At 41.2% G+C, this 25,659-nt stretch overlaps 1 protein-coding gene across 6 annotated transcripts in view; it reads right to left on the bottom strand.

Annotated features, from left to right (window-relative positions):
- The window catches only part of chd1 (chromodomain helicase DNA binding protein 1), a 142,507-nt gene that overhangs the window by 52,339 nt on the left and 64,509 nt on the right, over window positions 1–25,659 (bottom strand). For all 6 annotated transcript variants that reach the window (XM_055633274.1, XM_055633271.1, XM_055633276.1 and 3 more), the window contains 9 exons: window positions 23,684–23,784; window positions 20,289–20,467; window positions 19,005–19,132; window positions 15,259–15,475; window positions 12,709–12,798; window positions 10,139–10,329; window positions 7,533–7,721; window positions 6,047–6,209; window positions 2,836–2,988 (listed from right to left, as the gene is read on the bottom strand). In XM_055633274.1, coding sequence (XP_055489249.1) covers window positions 2,836–2,988; window positions 6,047–6,209; window positions 7,533–7,721; window positions 10,139–10,329; window positions 12,709–12,798; window positions 15,259–15,475; window positions 19,005–19,132; window positions 20,289–20,467; window positions 23,684–23,784 — 1,411 coding nt within the window. The remainder of the gene's footprint in view (window positions 1–2,835; window positions 2,989–6,046; window positions 6,210–7,532; window positions 7,722–10,138; window positions 10,330–12,708; window positions 12,799–15,258; window positions 15,476–19,004; window positions 19,133–20,288; window positions 20,468–23,683; window positions 23,785–25,659) is intronic.

Here is a 25,659-nt window from a genome sequence, read left to right as displayed (position 1 = left end):
ACTGCCGGGATCAAGGCGCAAACTCGCGACCTTGCAGATATGAGCCGAGCACTCTACCACTGAGCCAGCCATTGAAATCTACGCTAAAAAATTTCCATTCCGAAGACCGACAAATTCTGAATTACGAAAAGTGTCTGGTCCCAAGGCTGTCGGATAAAAGGTTGTGCACCTGTAATAGGTTCGAGCAGAAAATATTCAAGTCCATTTAAGTACTTACTAAGTACTTTTTTATTTAGATGATGTTAATCGGATGAAGATTTGCTTCACCATATGAACAATCTAAACAAAATAGCTAGTTAGTTGCCACCCCACTGAAAAATTCACCCCTTCTACAATGATGCCTTGAGGCCATTAAATACATCATTTACAAGATACACAGCAACAATTGGCCTATATAGGACTTCTACAGTACCAGCCAAACCATGATAATACTCGTGAAATACAAGGACAGCAGGTAGAAGGGAAGACCACCATCTGTAAATCTCCTTGTTACATCAAAGACGGGAACATACATTGCCTTTTCCACGCAGTCAGCAAGTCAAAACTAAGTTAAGTTTTAACCTAATGGCACAATGCGAGCGTGTTCACCACATGAACTCCAGATGTTCTAAAATGAGGCTCACAGCCACCATATCAAGTGTAATTACCGGTATGAGTGCTCAGCTGGACAGAGACGTCCACATTTCGTGAATGAATCAAGGACATGACCTACTCCTGCACCTATTGTCTATTGACATTTCGTGAATGAATCAAGGAAACTTTATTTTGGAACTAATCTATCACTGCAGGGACTGATAGTTTATGAAGACAAAAAGATTGAAGAAAGGAAAAGGATTAATGAGGCAAGTTGTCCTATGTTTCCAAGTTATTATAACCAATATCTTTCCAAGAATAATTTACCACAAAGCAGGTTTGATGTAATTTTTATACGTGTACAGCATGATTTAGTGAAAATAGTTTTTTAGATTAACCCCAGTGTGAGATAAAGCTATGTGAAAAATATTAAGATAAATCAGTGTGTAAATTGAGGAAATTTTCAACAATCATTTCTCCCATACAGAACATAAAATAATTTGCATGTCTCATGATGTTCATTTTTTGGAGTCTTCAAAAGTTATTTGGTTGAAAAAGAAATGAGCTAAATAAACATGCAAAGGGCATGCAATAAATAATGTTTAAAACGAGTTAAAGTAACAGGAAGTATTACTTAAAGTAATAAAGTATAGTTACAGCAATAGATCATAGGAAGGACGCCTTCCAAAACATTAGGCATGAGTTAGCACTTTGAAACAGGTTTTACATTTCTTACAATCCTTTTTTCTTTATCCATATTCATGTAATCCTTTTACCTGTTTGGTGCAAAAATTCTTACATTTGCTTCCATCGTCAGTGATCATCGAAAACTGAAGAAAGCTATTGAAAGGTTTTCGGTCCCTCATGCCTTCCCACTATTCATTAAAACAATGGCTAACGTTTAAATCAGTGTCCTCTGGTATCACTGATCCTTCTGCCAATTAATATACTTTTGCTGTAGCCCGCCAAATTTAGAAAATATCTAATCAATTAACTGCAATAACAAAATGTACCTTTAATTTTCAGAGTGAGCAACCATATCTTCTGTAGTCTTCACCACACGACCCACATCCCTATGTTTTTTTCTCTCAACATTCTTCCCTAAATGTGGTCTCCAGAACTGAACATAATGCTCCACACAAAACCTCACCAATGGCTTAATATATATTTAGTTTAATTTCAACTTTTCAATTGATTTTTTAAAAAAAATAAATTAATTCTACCACCTTCCATGATTTCCCAAGGTGTGTCAGCTTATCCATTCTATATAGTTTAATTTATTTACATGCACGTCTTAAAAAAAAAATCATAATTCTTTGTAGATGTCACAGCAATTTCACTAGATTTTCTTCCCAACCAGTGACCCCATTCTTAACTACAAAAGAAGAAATCAGCAATCGGCACCCAGACATTTTTCAATGTTATATTAACTACGTATTTAATACGATACGATAAAACTTTATTCATCCCCGGAGGGAAATTGGTCTGCCGACAGTCACAACACACAAGGTACACAAAAACTTGAAATTAACAAGTGAAAATAAACAAAAAGACAAGCGACTGTTGGCTGGCTGCCATGTGCACAGTGCCTTCACCGGAACAAACGAACACAGACCTATCCCCTGGGCAGAGGATTCAAAACTAGTGCCCCGCGCCCCCACCCCCACACCAGATCCCCCTTTGTTCTCCCACGGTCCCTCACACTGGTCCCCCACACCGGGTCCCCATTGTTCTTCACTCATCAACCGCTGATCGCAGGTCGTCCGCGAGGCCCCACCTTCCTTCCTTGCACATTCTCTATGAACCCTGCATTTGCCTGATGTAGGCTTCCACACAATTACTATACAAGATTCAAGAGAGTTTATTGTCATGTGTCCCAGATAGGACAATGAATTCTTACTTTGCTTCAGCACAACAGAATATAGAAGGCATGAATACAGAACAGATCAGTGTGCCCATAACAGGGGATATGTGGAACTTCATCTGATTTTCAATGGTGAGAAATGTCTAGTTCATTTTGAAATATGTTTAATATCTTTTCATATTGGCCCTATGCACTTGGTGGGTTGTGGAATCTCAAATCAATAGGCCAGGGAAGAATTAGAATCCAAGCTGCTTTCCAAAAGCATTCCTATGATTCACTAAATTTTACAATCCTGTTTAATTATTGTTAACACACCTTGCACTTCATGTCTGAAGAGGACAGGCTGTGCAAGACTAGTTTGCTGCAATGCTTCATAAATTCAGAATGAGAAAACTAACCTGGAAACAAAACTGTCGGCATTTCAGATATTCTGCGAGAATGTCCAGCATTCGAACCATTTGAGAGAAGATAAGAACTCTGTGGCCACGTTCCTTTAATCGACAAAGCAGCTTGTCCAATAGTATCAGTTTCCCACTACTACGAATCAAATGCTGGGCAAAGAAATCAGGAAAGATAGAGATATAGATGTGTAATCATTGCTTTGGCAAAAACATAGCCAACTGAATTATCTTCAGAGATAGTTAGCTCAGAGAAAATGTCATGCATTATAATTCCATGGTTTCAAATTCAGATTTAATACAAAACTTTTCTGATAAAAGTCAAAAATAAAACAATGATGTTCAAAACATTAATATGCATTTTAAGCCAGAAGCAATCGTACAGTTTCTGATGGGACACAAGATCCAGACAGATTTTTATACTTGATTAAACGTAATATCCCATTGAAGAGGGTTTGAACATATACAGTGCCCTCCATAATGTTTGGGACAAAGACCCATCATTTATTCATTTGCCTCTGTACTCCACAATTTGAGATTTGTAATAGAAAAAAATAACATGTGATTAAAGTGCACATTGTCAGATTTTATTAAAGGAAATTTTTATACATTTTGGTTTCACCATGTAGAAATTACAGCTGTGTTTATACATGGTCCCCCCCAATTCAGGGCACCATAATGTTTTGGACACATGACTTCACAAGCGTTTGTAGTTGCTCAGGTGTGTTTAATTGCCTCCTTAATGCAGGTATAAGAGAGCTCGCAGCACCTAGTCTTTTCTCCAGTCTTTCCATCACCTTTGGAAACGTTTATTGCTGTTTATCAACATGAGAACCAAAGTTGTGCCAAAGAAAGTCAAAGAAGCCATTATGAGACTGAGAAAAAAAGAATAAAACTGTTAAGAGACATCAGCCAAACCTTATGGGCCTGTCCACTTAGGTGATTTTTTTTTTTAAGACTGCCGGCGACTGTCATAGTCTTGTCAGATCGCGGAAAAACTGGCTGTACCCCATCCTACGACATGTCTAAGACATGTCTAAGACAAGCTACGACAACTTACGACCTAGTCGAAGTCACGCTATGGCAAGCTCCCGACAACTTGCGACCCAATAGTGGTGAGTTAGGACATCCTCCTTCAACACACCTACAACTACACCTACGACAAAATATATAAAAATAATTTGCTTTTCAATGCAGTGCACTACGTGGAGCTGTGTACTTACGTTTTTTCAATGTGCCAATCAAATTCACCGGTGACAACCTACGTCACCTGGCGACTGCCTACGTCGCCCATTACCATTGCACCTACGTCACAACAATTCAAGCTACGCTCCATGGCGTTAAAACCACTGTCGCCGCTAATTTTTCAACATTTTGCCGTCACGACTTGTTGCGAGTCTGAGGAAACTACGCACGACCATGCAGGCGACACCCCGGCAACCACCCACGAACATGTGGCGACCGCATAGTCTCTTGTAGTCGCCCAAGTGGGACAGGCCCATTAGGCTTACCAAAATCAACTGTTTGGAACATCATTAAGAAGGAAGAGAGCACCGGTGAGCTTACTAATCGCAAAGGGACAGGCAGGCCAAATAAGACCTCCACAGCCAATGATAAAATAATTCTCTATAATAAAGATAAATCCCCAAACACCTGTCCGACAGATCAGAAACACTCTTCAGGAGTCAGGCGTGGATTTGTCAATGACCACTGTCCGCAGAAGATTTCATGAACAGAAATAGAGAGGCTACACTGCAAGATGCAAACCACTGGTTAGCTGCAAAAATAGGATGACCAGGTTAGTTTGTCAAGAAGTACTTAAAAGAGCAACCACCGTTCTGGAAAAAGGTCTTGTGGACAGATGAGACGAAGATTAACATATCAGAGTGATTGCAAGAGCAACGTATGGAGGAGAGAGGAACTGCCCAAAATTCAAAGCATGCCATCTCATCTGCGAAACACGGTGGTGGAGGTGTTATGGCCTGCGCATGTATAGCTGTTGACGGTACAAACGCCTGGGAAGCCATGAGTCCCAAACATTATGGTACCCTAAAATGGGGAGACTATGTATAAACACAGCTGTAATTTCTACATGGTGAAACCAAAATGTATAAAAATACCCTTTATTAAAATCTGCCAATGTGCACTTTCACCACATTTGATTTTTTTTCTATTACAAATCTCAAATTGTGGAGTACTGAAGCAAGCAAATACATGATGGGTCTTTGTCCCAAACATTATGAATGGCACTGTATCAATAAGGCTTGGGGTAGTTTCTATATGTGTGACGGGTGTGTGGGTGGGACAGGAGGTGATGACGTTGTCCTGCCTTATTTACTTTGCAATATCAATGGAAACTCACAATGAAGGTGTCGTTACTAAATCCAAATATATGATTGCTAATTACTAGTATAATATCCCACACTCATGGATTATGAATTTAGAGAATGCAGTTTAAAATCTATGATAGTAATCTGATTCATTTGTTAAATTTAAATTGGTGTTTAAAAATCTAGAAAAAGCGGACATGAAGCTGTAGGAATGTAATACAGATAATTATGGAAAGAAATTTGCTTATAAATGATATAAATCAATTACACAGACTCTTGGCAGGCAAAGGAAACTTAGCAAGCCATACAAATGTATCAAACTCCTCCAGGATTAATGGTTCAAGGCAGTCAGCATCAATCAAATTAAGCAAAAAACTTGCTAGTGATTTACACATGGAGAAAACGTGATTGTAACATTTTTCCAATTTAACCATTGTACTGTTTCAATGTCAGTTTGAAAAGGAGACAAGAATCTATCTGATAAACCAGAACATACTTTCTCTAGTTATTTAACAAGTATTATATTACAACATATTTGGTTTCAATTATGTATTTCAAAATGGTCTACCACAGTTCCACAATCCCAGTGCTAAATAATGCGATTAACTCTACTTATTCCAAACAAGTTACATTTACTGCAATGTGAAACAAATATTTCTTATGCAACTTTAAATTTTTGACAGTAAATTATAACCACATTTAGATAGATTGACCCAACAGAAATAATGGATCCAAATAAGTATTTAATAGGCAAATCTTAAAACAAGTAAATATATCTGTCAGTAATTAAGTGTACCGACACACACAAACTATGATGCATATACTGATGCTTTTGATTCCCATGTGAAAACACAGCAAGCATACATGTTCTGAAATCATACCTGTAAGGCCTCCTGTCTATTATGTAAATCATTTTCATCTGGGAATTTAATGAGGTAGCAATGGTTGCAACACTTTTTAAGTTCCATCATGACATTCAGAAATCCAGAAGTGCTGCCTTTACACCCTTTGCTCAAGGCTTTGTAATTCCTGGTTAAAATCCACCTTTTATATTTCAAGAAAGATAAACAATTGATACCAGCATTACCAGAAATCAATAACAATTACAGTCTGTCTGTTTGTCTGTCTGTCTTCTTTACATAACTAAAACTCTGATCTTGCTATCTTCCAGTTTGCGCCGTTTTTCTATTTGCGCAAAATCAGTACACGATAGCGCTATGATTTTTCGCCAAATCACTCACCGTTCCCCTGTGCAGCGAGTGCACCAAGTTTCGTTCCGATCGGTAGTAAATTGTAAAAGTTAACGAGGTTTAAAAATCTTAAAAACCACGCGTGCACAGATCGATTTCCTCTCCTGCCAGTCAGCGCCGCGCGGATCAGTCTCTTCTCCTGACACTCCCCGGGACGGTCCGCCCCTTCCTGCACCATCGCCGAGGGAGGCCAGCGGAGGTCTCCAACCGGACACAATTTTCAAAGGGACCGGAAGCGGCCCAGCCCGGCCCAGCGTCGGAGATATAGATGTCACCAAACGGAAAGAGGAGACTCCGATCCCAGCGGAGGAAAACGACCAGCGACCATTGTGAGTCCCCATCGTACCGCCAGCTCCAGCCCCTTCCCCTCTGGTCCCCCCTCGCTGGCTCATGCCCCCCTCCCCCGTGATACCCCCTCTCCACCATGGCTCTTCCCCGTCTTTTCTCTGAGCTCTCACCCCCTCCCCCCGCCCACACATCCCACAAACCCATCCACCCCACCGCTCCTTCTACCCCACCCACACACACCCCCTCCACCCCCCCTCATACACACGTCCCTTCCCAACCCACACCCATCAGCCGATGTGTGGCTGTTTCAGCCGATGAACTTCAGCAGGTTAGAATTAAAGTAATAGTAAGGAGGTGGAAAAAGGAATTTTAGGTGACTGTGGACCCCCATGCCAAAGTTCCTCTTAAGTTAACAATTAATATTAAATCTACAAGTTGCCAGAGAAAGAGATGTAGCCAGCTACAGAAAACAGAGTAAAATTACAGTCATACCAGCAGGGTGACAATTTGGAGAAGGTGGGAGGATTGAGAAGTGGTGGCAAGATCTGTCAGTGTATGTTACAGAATGCACCTCATATTCAGACAACTACATTGAGGGGACAACAAACAGATGATAAACAGGAGCATAACAGGGCGGATCCTTGGGGAACTGCAATTTGTCTACTGTTTCTATTTGGAAAAGTAGTTTAGCTTATTATTGTCATGTGTACTGAGGTACAGTGAAAAAGCTTTTGTTTGCATGCTATCCAGTTCAGAGAAAAGACGATACATGAATAGGGCGACTGTGCATTTAGAGTTTGAAGAAAATTTCTCATGGGAAAACACTTACTTGTAATATTGCTTTTGCACTGCACTCATTTCCACTCGTAAAATCTGTTCAACTTTAGCAGGTAAAGATTTCTCAACATCCTTTTTCACTCTTCGCAGCAAGAATGGTTCCAGTTCTCGGTGGAGGCTTGCAAAACCAACTTCTCTTCCTTTGCCATGTTCCTCTTCAAATATTTCCCAGGAAGAAAATCTTTTTCCCCCAAAAAAATGAATAACACTATTAAGCTACATGTAACATTACTTCAAAGTAATTATTGGCAGCCAGTGTATGAAATTGGTCAGACATTTTTATAGATTATGCAGCAAAAGTAACACTATTAACCGCTGAAACCAGATGCAAGTTTTATCTCAAAAATCCTGCTTTTGTTATTTTTGTACATGAAACTTAAGAGTAAATGGCTTACTTGAAACTAGCTTCTTTCAGCTTCGGACCATAGCTAAAATAAAACAATTCCTCCAGTTTGATGACCTCGAAAAGATCATCCACACATTTATCTCCTCACGCCTAGATTACTGCAACTCCCTTTACACTGGCATCAGCCAATCTTCCGTCCTGCCTGCAACTGGTCCAAAACGATGCAGGGAGACTCCTGACGGGCAACCGAAAAAGGCACCACATCACCCCGATCCTGGCCTCTCGCCACTGGCTCCCTGTGCGGTTCCGTATAAATTTCAAGATCCTCCTCTATGTCTACAAAGCCCTCAATGGGCTTGCCCCCACCTACATTAAAAGTCTTCTCACCCACCACACCACCTCCAGGTCCCTCAGATCGGCCGACTTGGGGTTACTGAACATCCCGCCGTCTAGGCATAAGCTCAGGGGCGACCGCGCCTTTGCGGTTGTAGCTCCTAGACTGTGGAACAGCATCCCCCTTCCATTCAGAACTGCCCCCTCCATCTACTTGGTTGAACAAGTTAGGGCTTTATTCTTTGGAGCACAGAAGGTTAAGGGGGGACTTGATAGAGGTTTTTAAAATGATGAGAGGGATAGACAGAGTTGACGTGGAAAAGCTTTTCCCACTGAGAGTAGGGAAGATTCAAACAAGGGGACATGACATGAGAATTAAGGGACTGAAGTTTAGGGGTAACATGAGGGGGAACTTCTTTACTCAGAGAGTGGTAGCTGTGTGGAATGAGCTTCCAGTGAAGGTGGTGGAGGCAGGTTCGTTTTTATCATTTAAAAATAAATTGGATAGTTATATGGATGGGAAGGGAATGGAGGGTTATGGTCTGAGCGCAGGTATATGGGACTAGGGGAAATTATGTGTTCGGCACGGACTAGAAGGATCGAGATGGCCTGTTTCCGTGGTGTAATTGTTATATGGTTATATGGTTATACTTCTAAGTCAAGATTAAAAACGTATCTATACTCCCAAGCCTTTCTTGATTTCCTCTGAGCGAGTGCTATATGTATGTATGTAGTTTGTTTGTTTATACTAGTCTTATAACAAATGTAAAGCATTTTGGCCAACGAGAGTTGTTTTTTAAATGTGCTATATAAATAAATGTGACTTGACTTGACTACTGAATATTTTCCCCATTTAAAAAAAGCTTTCAAATCGCCAGGATGCTCGTAACTGTTTCAAAACAAAGTTACGTTTAAGTTCAGAACCATTGTTTCTGAATTAACAATGTCACTCTCCATCCTAATGAAGAACTCAACCATATAACAATTACAGCACGGAAACAGGCCATCTCGGCCCTACAAGTCCGTGCCGAACAAATTTTTTTTCCCCTTAGTCCCACCTGCCTGCACTCATACCATAACCCTCCATTCCCTTCTCATCCATATGCCTATCCAATTTATTTTTAAATGATACCAATGAACCTGCCTCCACCACTTCCACTGGAAGCTCATTCCACACCGCTACCACTCTGAGTAAAGAAGTTCCCCCTCATATTACCCCTAAACTTCCCTATTCTCAAAGGGAAAAGCTTGTCCACATCAACTCTGTCTATCCCTCTCATCATTTTAAAGACCTCTATCAGGCCCCCCCTTAACCTTCTGCGCTCCAGAGAATAAAGACCGAACTTATTCGAACCATATTATGGTCACTCTTGCCCAAGGGGGCACGTACAACAAGATTGCTAACTAACCCTTCCTCATTACTCAATACCCATCGAATTTACTCAGCAGGTCAAGTAGAATCTGTGGAGGGAATGGATAAGTGACTGGAGTTTGAAGAAGGGCCCTGACCGTGACTGTCACCTGTCCACCTCCTCTTCCAACACTGTCTGATTCCAGTTACTCCAGCACTTTGTATTTTCCTAAAGATTCCAGCATCTACAGTTCCTTGCGTCTGCTTAAACAGATTTATAAGCAATGAGCATGAAAGGCAGCCACTGTTTTAATACTGGAAATGTGTCAGCTTAATGATCTCCAGCAACATTCCAAAAGTAGCACTGAAATGTTCACTCAATTAATGTAAGAAATGTAGACAAGGAAATTAATGCTGATCACAATAATGGATTTTGTTGGGTTAACATATCATTCAGTGAAATTGACACTTCCAAACCAAAACATAATTTACATGCCTTTACATTTACAAAACATCCCCTTACATTTTTCATCCTGTATGCTAGACTTCAATTCATAGTCTTACTTACTTTTCTGGCATGATGAAGTGAAGGAGAGACCAGAGTTCTTTCAGTGAGTTTTGGAGTGGAGTTCCTGTAATGAGTAGCCTTTGATTTGATTTAAAATCCATCATGGATTTATAAAGGAGGGAATCATCATTCTTCAAACGATGAGCTTCGTCTACCCCGATGAAAGCCCAATTTACACCTCCAAGGAATGACTGAAACAAAGTGCCAAAATCGAACATTTAAAAATATTTTGATGCACGTCATTCAGCATTTCTTATTTGAACCTGCTTCAGACAAAGTTTCTAAAATGTTGGAACGGACCTTTGTTAGATTTTATTTTACACAGTTGCTTCAACAAAATTCAACAATGCAAATGCAGGACTGCAGAATCCAATGATTCATGCTATGATATAATTACAAAGATTGGTCATTTACCTGTATTTTTACCCAAATAAATTTAATGCAGAATCTTAACACAATTGCAGCAAGGCAATCACAGGCCAGCCTGATGCCAATTTATTATGACATTAAAAACACACAATTAGTGTACTGCACTTTATATTATTAATATGTTTATGATAGGGGCCAAATCCTCTGACTTCCATCACAGTAAAAGTTGATAATAGGTCAGACACAAACAATCTCTCAGAAATACTAAGGGACCGAGGATCTACTGGGAGGGAGGAACTGAAGGGAATCCACAATAGTCAGGAAATGGTATTAGGTAAACTGTTGGGACTGAAGGCAGATAAATCCCCAGGGCTTGATGGGCTGCATCCCACAGTACTCAACGAGTGGCCCTAAAAATCGTGGATGCATTGGTGATCATTTTTCAATGTTCTCTCGACTCTGGATCAGTTCCTGTGCACTGGAGGGTAACTCCACTTTTTTAAGACAGGAAGGAGAGAAAATGGGGAATTATAGACCCGTTAGCCTTACATCGGTACTGGAGAAGATGCTCGAGTCGATTATTAAAGATGTTATAGCAGCGCATTTGGAAAGCAGTGACAGGATCAGTCAAAGTCAGCAAGGATTTATGAAGGGGAAATCATGCTCGACTAATCTTCTGGAATTTTGAGGATATAACAAGTAGAATAGATATCTGGACTTTCAAAGAGCCTTCCACAAGGTCCCACACAAGAGATTAGTGTGCAAAATTAGAGAACATGGTATGGGGGTAGGGTATTGACATGGATAGAGAACTGGTTGGCAAACAGGAAGCCAAGAGTAGGAATTAACGAGTCCTTTTCAGAATGGCAGGTAGTACCTAGTGGCTCGGTGCAAGGTTCGGTGTTGCGACCCGTTATTTACAATACATATTAACGATTTAGACGAGGGAATTAAATGTGACATATCCAAGTTTGCGGATGACATAAAGCAGGGTGGCAGTGTGAGCTGCAATGAGGATGCTATGAGGCTGCAGGGGGACTTGGGTAGGATGGGTGAGTAAGAAAATGCATGGCAGATGCAGTATAATGTGGATAAATGTGAGGTTATCCACTTTGGTGGCAAGAACAGGAAGGCAGATTATTATCTGAATGGTGTCAAATTAGGAAAAGGGGAGGTGCAACGAGACCTGGGTGTGCTTGTACATCAGTCACTGAAATTAAGCATGCAGGTACAGCAGGCAGTGAAGAAAGCTAATAGCATGATGGCCTTCATTGCGAGAGGATTTGAGTTTAGGAGCAAGGAGGTCCTACTACCATGGTACGAGCCCTGGTGAGACCACACCTGCAATATTGTGTGCAATTTTGGACTCCTAATTTGAGGAAAGACATTACTGCTATTGAGGGAGTGCAGCGTAGGTTCACCAGGTTAATACCCGGGATAGCGGGTATGGCATATGATGAAAGAATGGGTCGTCTGGGCTTGTATTCACTGGAATTTAGGAGAATGATAGGGGATCTTATAGAAACATATACAATTCTTAAAGGATTGGACAGGCTAAGTGCAGGAAAAATGTTCCCAATGTTGGTGGAGTCCAGAACCAGCGGTCTGAGTTTAAGAATAAGGTGTAGGCCATTTAGGACTGAGATGAGGAAACATTTCTTCACCCAGAGAGTTGTGAATCTGAGGAATTCTCTGCCACAGAAGGCAGTGGAAGCCAATTCACTGGATGTTTTCAAGAGAGTTAGATTTAGCTTTTAGGGCTAAAGGAATCAAGGGATATGGGGAAAAATCAGGAACGGGATACTGGTTTTCACCCAGTTTACTTGTGGTCAACTGTAACCTAATCAGAAGTTCTAATATAACAGATGAAATGTTTCATCAGATGCACATTCAACAAGGAAGTGTCATATTGAATGGCAGTGCTGGCTCAAAGGGCCGAATGACCTACTCGTGCACCTATTTTTCTATGTTTCTGTCATGATGCGACATGCTTTGCCACCATGAGTAACTATACAGCTGTGCTTCAAAGCACAAATAATATTTGTAAAGTCTGCAATTTGCACTGCAGTTTCTTTATAAAATCTAAAGCGTCTATTTCTTAAATACATAATTAAACTGAATGAATAGTGATGAATCATTGATAAATGTTCATTTGAAAATTATGGATTGCAGTAAAACCCTCAGAATGATTTTATATCTACCTTATCCTTAAGTAAAATCTCGTATGTCGTCAGTAAGATATTGAACTTTAATCTCTTAGTCTGAGGATGCATCCATTCATATGTTCTTATCTGATAATAAAATAAACACAGTTAAAGCAACAGAAAGGTTAAATAGTTGGTTCTTAATAGGTTATTTCACATTGACTATTTCACATCAACTAAAATAGGTAACATCTAAGAGACCAGATGGTACACAGTTCGTTTTCCAAAAAGTCTTGGGATCATGTTGACAACCCAGACATGCATAGAATCTCTACATTACTTTAAAAGTGAGCCCCACTAGCTTTGGTTGGAGAAAAGATCGTAGTTTGTAATATAATACTACAGGTGCACAACCTTTTATCCGGTGTTCCAGAAACCGAAAAGCTCCGAAAACCGGCCATTTTTTCCAGATGTCGTCTGCGCACCAAAGCTCGCGTTTGGCGCCAAACCTGACCCAAAACGACCCACGGTCAACCCAGGTCTGTACTACTGTAGCGGCTGCCTCCTCCCTGGAGACCGGGAGACGCTTAAACATCTGTAAATCATTGCTTAAATGTTAGTCAGTTAGTTTGGAGGGCTTTTATGTGAAGGGGGGTGAAGGGGTAAACTTTAATTCTTAGTCCCCTACCTGGTCGGAGAGGCGGGGAGCGGTCAATGCCTTACCGGGTCGCCGTGCTGTAAGCTCCGCAGCGCTGGGGCCGGTGGGGCAGCGGGCGGCGCAGGTTGTAGCTCCGACCCCGGCAACTCTACCCCTGGCTGCGAGGCGCTCCAAATCCAGCGCGGCCCGCGGCCGGACGCCCCAGCTCCGCGAATGTCGGGAGTCGGCGTCGTCGCAGCGCAATGCCTTACCGGGTCGCCGTGCGGCAAGCTCCGGAGCGCTGTGGCCGCCGACACACAACATCGCGGAGCGTCGCTGGATTTGGAGCCGCGCAGCCAGGGGTAGAGTTGCCGGGGTCGGAGCTCCAACCGGCGCCGCCCGCGGCCGGACGGAGCCCCCAGCTCCGCGAGGTTGGGAGTCGCCGACCAGGTAGGTAGGGGACTAAGAATTAAAGTTTCCCCCTTCACCCCTACACCACCACCACCACATAAAATCCCTCCAAACTAACTGACTAACATTTATGCAATGATTCTCCCGGTCTCCGAGTAGGAGGCAGCTGCTCCAGACTTTTCAAACCGCCCGCGCTACCTACCTAATCTACGCTAAAAATCTTCCATTCTGAAATCCGAAAAAGTCCGAAATCCGACAAGTGTCTGGTCCCAAGACTTTCGGATAAAAGGTTGTGCACCTGTACTGGATTATCAGTTAACATACACACAGACATCGTGACCTTTTGAATTTGTTTCAAACTTATTTTAATGGGGTGTGTTGAGGAGATTTGGAAAATTTCCCCCAATAATGTTTGGGGAAATAAGGCATACAAGCATAATGTCAAAATAACAAATGGATAAGATTAGTGGGGGCTGTGCTAAAAGTACAAATGGGGGATAAGTTACAACCCCTGTTTTCATACTTTCAAGCCCATGGCTTACTAGAGTGCCCTTTTCGGTAACAACACTCCAGAAAGGGACCAAATATTACCATACAAAATGTTTAGCCTGGATAATATCAATTGTCATAGTCAGGGGTGGAAATTACTAGAAGCACATGGGGGGGGGGGGGGACCAATTTCTTGGTTCCCGCACGGGCATGCTTCGGCCGTGGGCCCTGTGGACGATAACATCAGGAGCTGACCTGGTTGGTGACCGACTCTGAACTTCAGCAACAGCAGCTTCGTCCGTCCCGAATCGTGTGGCTTAAATCGGCCCGTTCGCGGGGAATTTCATCGCCCGGCGCGGCATAAAACCTGCCGCGGTATCTTCCATCGCCCAGGTGGGGGCTTCAACATCGGGAGCCTTGATCGCCTCCATGCAGCACTTTGACCGCGGGGCTGTAGAAGACCCCACGGCCGCTTTTAAGCCGCGCCGGGCGATGAAAAGCCCCGCGAACAGTCCGATTCAAGCTCCATTCTATGATCTTTCCTCCGCCGGGACGTCGCCCTCCTCCAATCACCGCGTTTTATCCTCAGTCCCACCCACTACTTCTGCCTCTGATCGACACCAATCATCGAGCTGAATCATCATGTCTCTCCCCCCACCCCTCCCCCCACTGACTGCTGACTGACGTCTCTCTCGTCCAATCGGCGCCCTCGATCATCAGTCCAACCCCCCTGTCTCTCGAAAAGGGGAGATTTTGAATTGTTTCCCCCACCAAATTTCAAAATCCGGATTACAAAACATGGGTCCCCCACCTTTCAAAACATGGAGGGGACGCGGCCCCCGTCCCCCCCGGGATGTCCGCCCCATGGTCATACTTGTTTAGCCCGCAAACATACGTTAACCAATTTGAACTTGATTGACCTGCACTATTTCACATGCTTGATCAGATGATCCCTCACGTTGCACTGACCATGCAATTCAGGATAAAATTAATATTATCTGTGCCTCATAGAAGCCAAAAAGTACATTTGTGGGATGCAACTTTGCAACAATTATTGAAGGGCATTTTACCATATTACGGCTACTGATGTCTCCCAAGTAGACTACGACATTCATCTGAGGCGCCCACAACTCGATTTCACGTTGCCAGGAAGTGAGAGTTGAGAGCGGGACTACTAAAAGGAAAGGACCATACAGCTGGTGCTCATGGAATATATAACTGAGGAAGGAGATGGTTTGTATGGTTTTCCCCAAACCCATTTCATCAGCAAGAATAACACTATTGTTCCTGTGAAATAAAAGAAGCAAGAAATTATTCTGCAAAACTTACTTTCAATCAGTGTAAAGTAGCAAATTAATTAAAATGGAGAGAAAACTATATTAAACAAATTTTGAAATATTATTTAATGGCACTTAAAGTAGCACTATATATCCAGTTCTTACAATACAAACAAAAAAAAAAGATATAGAAACATAGAAAATAGGTGCAGGAGTAGGCCATTCGGCCCTTCGAGCCTGCACCGCCATTCAATATGATCATGGCGGATCATCCAACTCAGTATCCTGTACCTGCCCCCTGATCCCTTTAGCCACAAGGGCCACATCTTACTCCCTGTTAAATATAGCCAATGAACTGGCCTCAACCCCCATCAGTCTGAAGAAGGGTTTCGGCCCGAAACGTCGCCTATTTCCTTCGCTCCATAGATGCTGCTGCACCCGCTGAGTTTCTCCAGCAATTTTGTGTAACTTTGGCCTCAACTACCTCTGTGGCAGAGAATTCCACAGATTCACACTCTCTGTGTGAAAAATGTTTTTCTCATCTTGGTCCTAAAAGACTTCCTCCTTATCCTTAAACTGTGACCCCTTGTTCTGGACTTCCCCAACATCGGGAACAACAAAGTTTCTATAAGATCCCCCCTCATTCTTCTAAATTCTAGCGAGTACAAGCCGAGTCTATCCAGTCTTTCTTTATATGAAAGTCCTGACATTCCAGGAATCAGTCTGGTGAACCTTTTGTGAACTCCCTCTATGGCAAGAATGTCTTTCCTCGGATTAGGAGACCAAAACTGTATGCAATACTCCAGGTGTGGTCTCACCAAGACCCTGTACAACTGCGGTAGAACCTCCCTACTCAAATCCTTTTGCTATGAATGCTAACATACCATTCGCTTTCTTCACTGCCTGCTGCACCTGCATGCCTACTTTCAATGACTGGTGTACCATGACACCCAGGTCTTGTTGCATCTCCCCTTTTCCTAATCGGCACCATTCAGATAATAGTCTACTTTCCTGTTTTTGCCACCAAAGTGGATAACCTCACATTTATCCACAATATACTGCATCTGCCATGCATTTGCCCACTCACCCAACCTGTCCAAGTCACCTTGCAGCCTCCTAGCATCCTCCTCACAGATAGCACTGCCCCCCCAGCTTTGTGTCATCCGCAAACTTGGAGATGTTGCATTCGATTCCCTCGTCCAGATCATTAATATATATTGTAAATAGCTGGGATCCCAGCACCGAGCCTTGCGGTTCCCCACTAGTCGCTGCCTGCCATTCTGAAAAGGACCCGTTTACTCCTACACTTTGCTTCCTGTCTGCCCGCCAGTTCTCTAACCACATCAATACTGAACCCCCAATAACATGTGCTTTAAGTTTGCATACTAATCTCTTATGTGGGACCTTGTCAAAAGCCTTCTGAAAGTCCAGATATAACACATCCACTGGTTCTCCCTTATCCACTATACTAGTTACATCCTCGAAAAATTCTATAAGATTCGTCAGACATGATTTACCTTTCGTAAATCCATGCTCTCTTTGTTCAATGATTTCACCACTTTCCAAATGTTGGATGAAGCATCTTTAATGTGATGAAGCATCCAAATGTGCTGCTCCCATCTTTAATAACTGACTCTAGCATTTTCCCCGCTACCGACGTTAGACTAACTGGTCTGTAATTCCCCGTTTTCTCTCTCCCTCCCCTTTTAAAAAGTGGGGTTACATTAACTACCCTCCAATCCTCAGGAACTTCTCCAGAATCTAAAGAATTTTGAAAAAATATCACTAATACATCCACTAAATCTGGGGCTACTTCATTAAGTAATCTGGGATGCAGCCTATCTGGCCCTGGGGATTTATCTGCCTTTAATCCATTCAATTTACCTAACACCACTTCGCGATTAACCTGGATTTCACTCAATTCCTCCATCTCATTTGACCCCTGGTCCCCTGCTATTTCCGGCAGATTATTTATGTCTTCCTTAGTGAAGACAGAACCAAAGTAGTTATTCAATTGGTCTGCCATGTCCTCGTTTCCCATGATCAATTCACCTGTTTCTGACTGCAAGGGACCTATATTTGTTTTAACTAATCTTTTTCTCTTCACATATCTATAGTAAGTTTTACAGTCAGTTTTTATGTTCCCTGCCAGTTTTCTTTCATAATCTATTTTCCCTTTCCTAATTAAGCCCTTTGTCCTCCTCTGCTGGACTCTGAATTTCTTCCAGTCCTCAGGTAGGCTGCTTTTTCTGGCTAATTTGTATGCTTCATCTTTTGTTTTGATACTATCCCTGATTCCCCTTGTTATCCACGGATGCACTACCTTCCCCGATTTATTCTTTTGCCAAACTGGGATGAACAATTGTTGTAGTTCATCCATACAGTCTTTAAATGCCTTCCATTGCATATCCACCGTCAATCCTTTAAGAATCAATTGAAAGTCTATCTTGGCCAATTCACGTCTCGTACCCTCAAAGTTACCTTTCTTTAAATTCAGAACCCTTGTTTCTGAATTAACTATGTCACTCTTCATCCTAATGAAGAACTCAATACATAGTGACCCAAGTATTATGGTCACTCTTGCCCAAGGGGCCACGCACAACAAGACTGCCAACTAATCCTTCCTCATTACTCAATACCCAGTCTAGAATAGCCTGCTCTCTCGTTGGTTCCTCTACATGTTGGTTTAGAATACTATCCCGCATACATTCCAAGAAATCCTCTTCCTCAGCACCCCTGCTAATTTGATTCACCCAATCTATATGTAGATTGAAGTCACCCATTATAACTGTTTTACCTTTGTTGCACGCATTTCTAATTTCCTGTTTGATGCCATCCCCAACTCCACTACTACTGTTAGGTGGCCTGTACACAACTCCCACTAGCGTTTTCTGCCCCTTAGTGTTTCGCAGCTCCACCCATATCGATTCCACATCCTCCAAGCTAATGTCCTTCCTTTCTATTGCGTTAATCTCCTCTCTAACCAGCAACGCTACCCCACCTCCTGGGCCTTTCTGTTATCCCTGCTGAATATTGAATGTCCCTGGATGTTCAGCTACCAGCCTTGGTCACCCTGGAGCCATGTCCCCGTGATTCCAACTGATATAAACTATTATTATTTTGGGTGAAAAAATTATATAAGGCAACATTTTTTTAATTTATCTTGTGTACTTAACTGGGAAAACTAAACATTTAAACCAAATTGGTTTTCCAACCAGCTGCCTCAAAGATCACAAAAAGAAACAGCACTATGAAAAATAAAATATGAAGTGGCTGAGCTTTTACTTGTTTCATTAGTCTGGGTAAAACATGTTGAACTAACGAAAAGGTTTGGGGAATTTTAAACATAAGATACTCTCCATGGTTTGCATTCATTGAAGGAATGTCTTTTCTGTTCAATCGTGGTATTCTGGAAGATTTTATGGTGTGGTTAGCAATGTACTTTACAAGGAAATTGAAATACAATTTAACCAATTTGCCTTTTGCAGAAACACAACTAAAATCTTGAAATATTTAACATGGAGTCGGTAATTACTTACTTGCACCAGGAGTGCGCTAACCAATTTAAGCCATTTAACTGATAGTCTCTAAGCTCCAGTACGTCAGAGCTTCCAATGTAGGCTGGCTGTTTCTTCAGAGCAACAAACCTGGGCCTTTGCTTTAAGACCTGCATAAGACACAAAAGCAGAAGTGTGAAGAATGTTTTAGGTATCGCCCAGTTTACTTGTGGTCAACTATGACCTAATCAGTTGTAATACAACAGATGAAATGTTTCATCAGTTGCACATTCAACAAGGAAGTGTCTGTTTGTACTAGGCATTAATTGATCTTGAAGCATCTATGGAAATATACCCTACAAAATGCAAGAATTACAGGAGGGCCAATATCGATGATCTACTGGTTGCTCGCTCATTCACCAATCTGTATTAATTTATGAACCAGAGAAAGCACACTACTGAAATGTTACGGTTAAAATGTTTATGACAGGATATGTACATGGAGCTCTTTGAACATCACAATTGAAACAACATTCAATCTTAAAAATGATGGATAAAGTCACAGGAAATGTTTTCACGTGTAATGGGAACCAAATTTAAGTTAAAAAATAATTCCACATGAATTATGGAGTTGATGATGGTCCATTGTACTTGCCCCTCCAATTGAGGCAATTAAGAGACAAACACATTGGTCTGCCTGGGCCACACTTGGACCAGCTGGAAGTAAGATGGCAGATTTCCCACCCTGTAGGCAATTCATGAACTAATAGGGTTTTTATAAAAACTGCAGCTTTGTGGTTACCTTTCCTGAGACTAGCCTACTTATAAATAATGATTTAATGACTTTAATTTAAATTCCTCAGTTACCATCATTATCTTATCCTTACCTGCACACCTTCCCCAGAGCTGCACAGTGGTACAATGGTAGAGTTGCTGCCTTACAGTGCCAGATGCCCAGTTGCAATTCTGACACGGGTGCTGTTTGTATGTTGTCCATGTGACCGCGTGGGTTTTCTCCGGGTGCTCCAATTTCCTCCCACATTCCAAAGACGTTTAAGTTTGTAAGTTAATTTGCTTCTGTAAATTGTCCCTAATGTGTAGGATAGAACTAGTATACGGGTGATCGCTGGTCAGCGGGGACTCGGTGGGCTGAAGACCCTATTTTCATGCTGCATCACAAAAACTAAAACTATAAAACTACACCTATTGACTTTCACAAATTACCACTTTACACAACAAAGATTTTCTTTATAGATTAATTTGAGAAGTATTTAGCTGTATAGTAATAGTTTAACACATATAAACTTAAATATTAAAGCTACTTACCTTGCATTCCTTCAAAGGAATGGATTTGGATTGGTTCCGGTTTGTGTATGAATCAATGTGTGACTGAAACTTTCGGGACATAAGAGCACCATCTTCCCAGCTGCACTCAGAGTATGATAAACCTTGCCATTTGCACAAGTAGTCTGGATGACCAGAAGCAGACTTCTGGTTGGAGTGTGCTGGTAAAGATAAAATAGATAACTGAAGACTTCCCGATAATGTCAAAAATATACATAAAGAAAAGATTAAATCACGTATACTTTTTTTTCCTCCAATAATTCATAGATGCCAGGAAATCTAATACAAACAGAAAATGCTGGAATCATCCCACAAGTTGTGTGTGCGTAATCTATTAACACACCAGGTCCTGAAATGTTGACTTATTCCTCAGATGCTGCCTAATCAGCACAAATTTTCTGTATTTACCACTTTCACCATTTCCTGTCCCTCTTTTGCAATTCCGCGAGAATTACAAGTATTACATTGAGATAACCAAGATTCAGTCAATTTGACCCAAACACATTGCACTGGCATTCACAAGAATAATGGCCCAAACTCTATTCCCACATTTCTGATTCCTTTTAGCAAATATCACATTTTGATACAAGTCCTGTTTCAATAAGAACTTTAACATATTATTTGGCTTTGATTCTTTTTATTTTCTGATGAATTTCTTATTCATTTTTTATTATTAGATTGACCCTCACTTCACTTTTCAAGTGGACTTCAAAATTGCTGAAAACTCCCAACTTCGGAATACTGATTCAATATTACATTCCAGCAAGCAGGTCCTACAACTTAGAAAGTCCACCCTCCATTAGCATTTTGAAGCAGTCTTTAAGAATTAATTAGCATTAGGATCTCCTCCTTCATGCCCATTCGTAAACTGTTACAACTTTTACATGCAAGCTGTCACATACAGTGCCCTCCTTAATGTTTGGGACAAAGACCGATTGTTTATTTATTTGCCTCTGTACTCCACAATTTGAGATTTGTAATCGAAAGGAAAAAAAAATCACATATGGCTAAAGTGCACATTGTCAAGTTTTAATAAAGGCCATTTTTATACATTTTGGTTTCACCATTTAAAATTACAGCAGTGTTTATACATAGTTCCCTTCATTTCAGGGCACCATAATGTTTGGGACACAGCAATGTCATGTAAATGAAAGTAGTCATGTTTAGTACTTTGTTGCATATCTTTTGCATGCAATGACTGCTTGAAGTCTGCGATTCATGGACATCACCAGTTGCTGGGTGTCTTCTCTGGTGATGCTCTGCCAAGCCTGTATTGCAGCCATCTTTAGCATATGCTTGTTTTAGGCTAGTTCCCTTCTGTTTTCTCTTCAGCGTATATAATTCAGCTCAATTAGGTTCAGATCGGGTGATTGATTTGGCCACTCAAGAATTGACCATTTTTAGCTTTGAAAAACGACATTGTTGCATTAGCAGTATGTTTGGGATCATTGTCTTGCCGCCCCCTGTCTGAAGAAGGGTTTCGGCCCGAAACGTTGCCTATTTCCTTCGCTCCATAGATGCTGCTGCACCCGCTGAGTTTCTCCAGCTTTTTTGTGTAACCTGTTTGGGATCATTGTCTTGCTGTAGAATGAACCGCCAGCCAATGAGTTTTGAGGCATTTGTTTGAACTTGAGCAGATAGGTGTCTATACACTTCAGAATTCATTATGCTACTACCATCAGCAGTTGTATCATCAATGAAGATAAGTGAGCCAGTACCTTCTGCAGCCACACATCTTACGCCATAACACCCCCACCACCGTGTTTCACAGGTGAAGTGGTATGCTTTGGATCTTGGGCAGTTCCTTCTCTCCTCCATACTCTGCTCTTGCCATCTTGATATAGGTTAATCTTCGTCTCGTCTGTCCACAAGACCTTATTCCAGAACCGTAGTTGTTCTTTTAAGTACTTCTTGGCAAACTGTAACCTGGCCATCCTATTTTTGCAACTAACCAGTGGTTTGCATCTTGCAGTGTAGCCGCTATATTTCTGTTCATGAAGTCTTCTACGGACAGTGGTAATTGACAAATCCACACCCGACTCCTGAAGAGCGTTTCTGATCTGTCGGACAGGTGTTTGGGGATTTTTCTTTATTATAGAGAGAATTCTCCGGTCATCAGCTGTGGAGGTCTTCCTTGGCCTGCCAGTCCCTTTGCGATTAGTAAGCTCACCAGCATTCTCTTTCATCTTAACGATGTTCCAAACAGTTGATTTTGGTAAGCCTAAGGTTTGGCTGATGTCCCTAACAGTTTTATTCATTTTCTCAGTCTCATAATGGCTTCTTTGACTTTCATTGGCACAACATGTTGATAAACAGCAATAAAAGTTCCCAAAGGTGATGGAAAGACTGGAGGAAAGAGTAGGTGCTGAGAGCTCTCTTCTACCTGTATAGAGGCAATTAAACACACCTGAGCAATTACAAATGCCTGTGAAGCCATGTGTCCCAAACATTATGGTGCCCTGAAATAGGGGGTGTGGGGGGGGGGAAGATATAAACACAGCTGTAATTTCTACATGGTGAACCCAAAATGTAAACAAATTGCCTTCAATAAAATCTGACAATGTGCACTTTACCCACATGATTTTTTTCTATTACAAATCTCAAATTGTGGAGTACAGAGGCAAATAAATAAATGATGGGTCGTTGTCCCAAACGTTATGGAGGACACTGTGTATTCTATTAGATATCAATAGTCAAATATTTTATACTATTTTATATTATTCAAGAGCGCTGCTCTTGAAAGTCTATGAACAATTCTAACATATATTACATATAAATTATTTTTGATTCTTTGTTTTTAGCTGGCCTGCAATATGAATTTTAAGTATTCCACTCGTGAATATTTATGATTAATACCATCATAACACTAGCATTCACCTAACACGGCAGCAATTCACTTGAACAGAATAAATCCAGCCTATTTATCTACTCGTTTTCAAGGAAGCAACGATTCAAATGATCAAAATGGAAAATCTATTGAAATAACCTGTTGCTATCATTCATTCAACTCAAGAGGTTTAGAACTCCAGTTGTCATCACATGGAATTCATACGATTCACGACAGAAAAACACAACACTTAGTCTTTGACATCAACTCAACACTGTAACAGAGCCCTCAATCAAAATCATATCAGACTGAAAAGCTATTTGCCACTGACCACTAACGACAGCCCCATCACACTGCTGCTCGAGTTGATAAAAAGGAAAAATCTTAAAAAAATAACTAAATAATACATGTCTATTTTAACACTGTACGAATGGAACACAGTAGTCTAACATAATCCATAATCTACTGAAGCATGCTGATGTTATACAATATCATCAATAAACCCTACATACATTATATTTGTACAAGTGTACATATTACGAGTTCTTACCAATTATTCGCTCCACCAACTGATATTGCTTGTGCAAATCATCTACCAATTCCTGTTGACAGCTCAAGTACTCTATATCTTCAGGCGACGCCGTTTTAAACCTACAATATTAAGCATTTCGAAAGTTTCAAAATTATATGTAAAATAAATGAAAACAGTAATAAACAATGACTTGAAGGCTAAATAGCTAATCTTTTGTTTTGAAAATAATTCTCACCTGTAACATTTAATATTTACTCTATTCCAAAATATGTGTCTACATTTATGCTATGTCAGTTTTTGTGGTGACAATGATAGAAAAACTACTTATGTTAACCCTTATTACTCTACGGAAGTGTTTGAAGTTTTCTAGACCATGTTTTGACATAGAAATCTTTGATATACAGTGCATTCAGAAAGTATTCAGACCCCTTCACTTTTTCCACATTGTTACATAACAGCCTTATTCTAAAATGGATTAAATTCTTTTTTTTTTTTTTTTTAAGTCATTAATTTACAAACACCCCATTATAAAAAAGCAAAAACAGGTGTTTAGAAATTTTTGCAAAGCAATTAAAAAGAAATAACTAAAATATTACATTTACATAAGTATTTAGACCCTGTACTCAGTACTTTGTTGAGGCACCTTTGGCAGCGATTACAGCCTCAAGTCTTCTTGGGTATGACACTACAAGCTTGCCACACTTGTATTTGGGTAAATTATCCCATGCTTCTCTGCAGATACTCTCAAGCTCTGTCAGGTTGGATGGGCAGTGTCGGTGCACAGCTATTTTCAGATCCCTCCAGAGATGTTCGATAGGGTTCAAGTCCGGGCTCTGGCTGGGCCACTCAAGGACATTCACAGACTTGTCACAATATCACTCCCGTGTCGTCTTGGCTGTGTGCTTAGGGTTGTTGTTCTGTTGGAAGGTAAACCTACACCCCAGTCTGAGGTCCAGAACGCTCTGGAGCAAAATTTCATCAAGGATCTCTCTATACTTTCCCTCGATCCTGACTAGTATCCCAGTTCCTGCCTCTAAAAAACATCCCCACAGCATGATGCTGCCACCACCATCATCCTTCACCGTGATGAACGATGCCTGGTTTCCTTCAGACGTAACGCTTGGCATTCAGGCCAAAGAGTTCAATTTTGGTTTCATCAGACCAGAGAATCTTGTTTCTCATAGTCTGAGAGTCCTTTACGTGCCTTTTGGCAAAGTCCAAGCGGGCCGTCATGTGCCTTGTACTGAAGAATGGCTTCCGTCTGGCCACTTTACCATAAAGGCCTGATTGGTGGAGTGATGCAGATATAGTTGTCTTTCTGGAAGGTTCTCCCATCTCCACAGAGGAACTCTGGATATCGGTCAGAGTGACCATTGGGTTCTTGGTTACCTCCCTGATCAAGGCCCTTCTCCCCTGATTGCTCAGTTTGGCCGGCGGCCAGTCCTAAGAAGAGTCCTGGTGGTTCCAAAATTCTTCCATTTAAGAATGAGAGGCCACTGTGCTCTGCGGGACCTGCAATGCTGCAGAAATTGTTTTATACCCTTCCCCAGATCTGTGTCTCGCCACAATCCTGTCTCGGAGGTCTATGGACAATTCCTTTGTCTTCATGGCTTGATTTTTGTCTGACATGCACTGTCAACTGTGGGACCTTATATAGACAGGTGTGTGCCTTTCCAAATCATGTCCAATCAATTTAATTTACCACTGGTGGACTCCAATCAAGTTGTAGAAATATCTCAAGGATAATCAATGGAAACAGGATGAACCCAAGATCAATTTTGAGTGTCATAGCAAAGAGCCTGAATACTTATTTAAATGTGATATTTCAGTTATTTATTTTTAATTAGTTTGCAAAAAATTCTAAACACCTGTTTTCGCTTCTTCATTCTGGGGTATTGTGTGTAAATTGATGATAAAAAAAAGAGATATACTAGATGAATGCATACAGGCCTCACTCCCCACCAACATCCTCAGGACTTTCTACAGGGGTACGG

This window comes from Leucoraja erinacea, chromosome 3 (assembly GCF_028641065.1).
Source record: "Leucoraja erinacea ecotype New England chromosome 3, Leri_hhj_1, whole genome shotgun sequence".
Classification (NCBI taxonomy): domain Eukaryota; kingdom Metazoa; phylum Chordata; class Chondrichthyes; order Rajiformes; family Rajidae; genus Leucoraja; species Leucoraja erinaceus.
The sequence above is the reverse complement of the archived record's forward strand: the minus strand, read 5'-3'. Positions and strand labels throughout refer to the sequence as shown.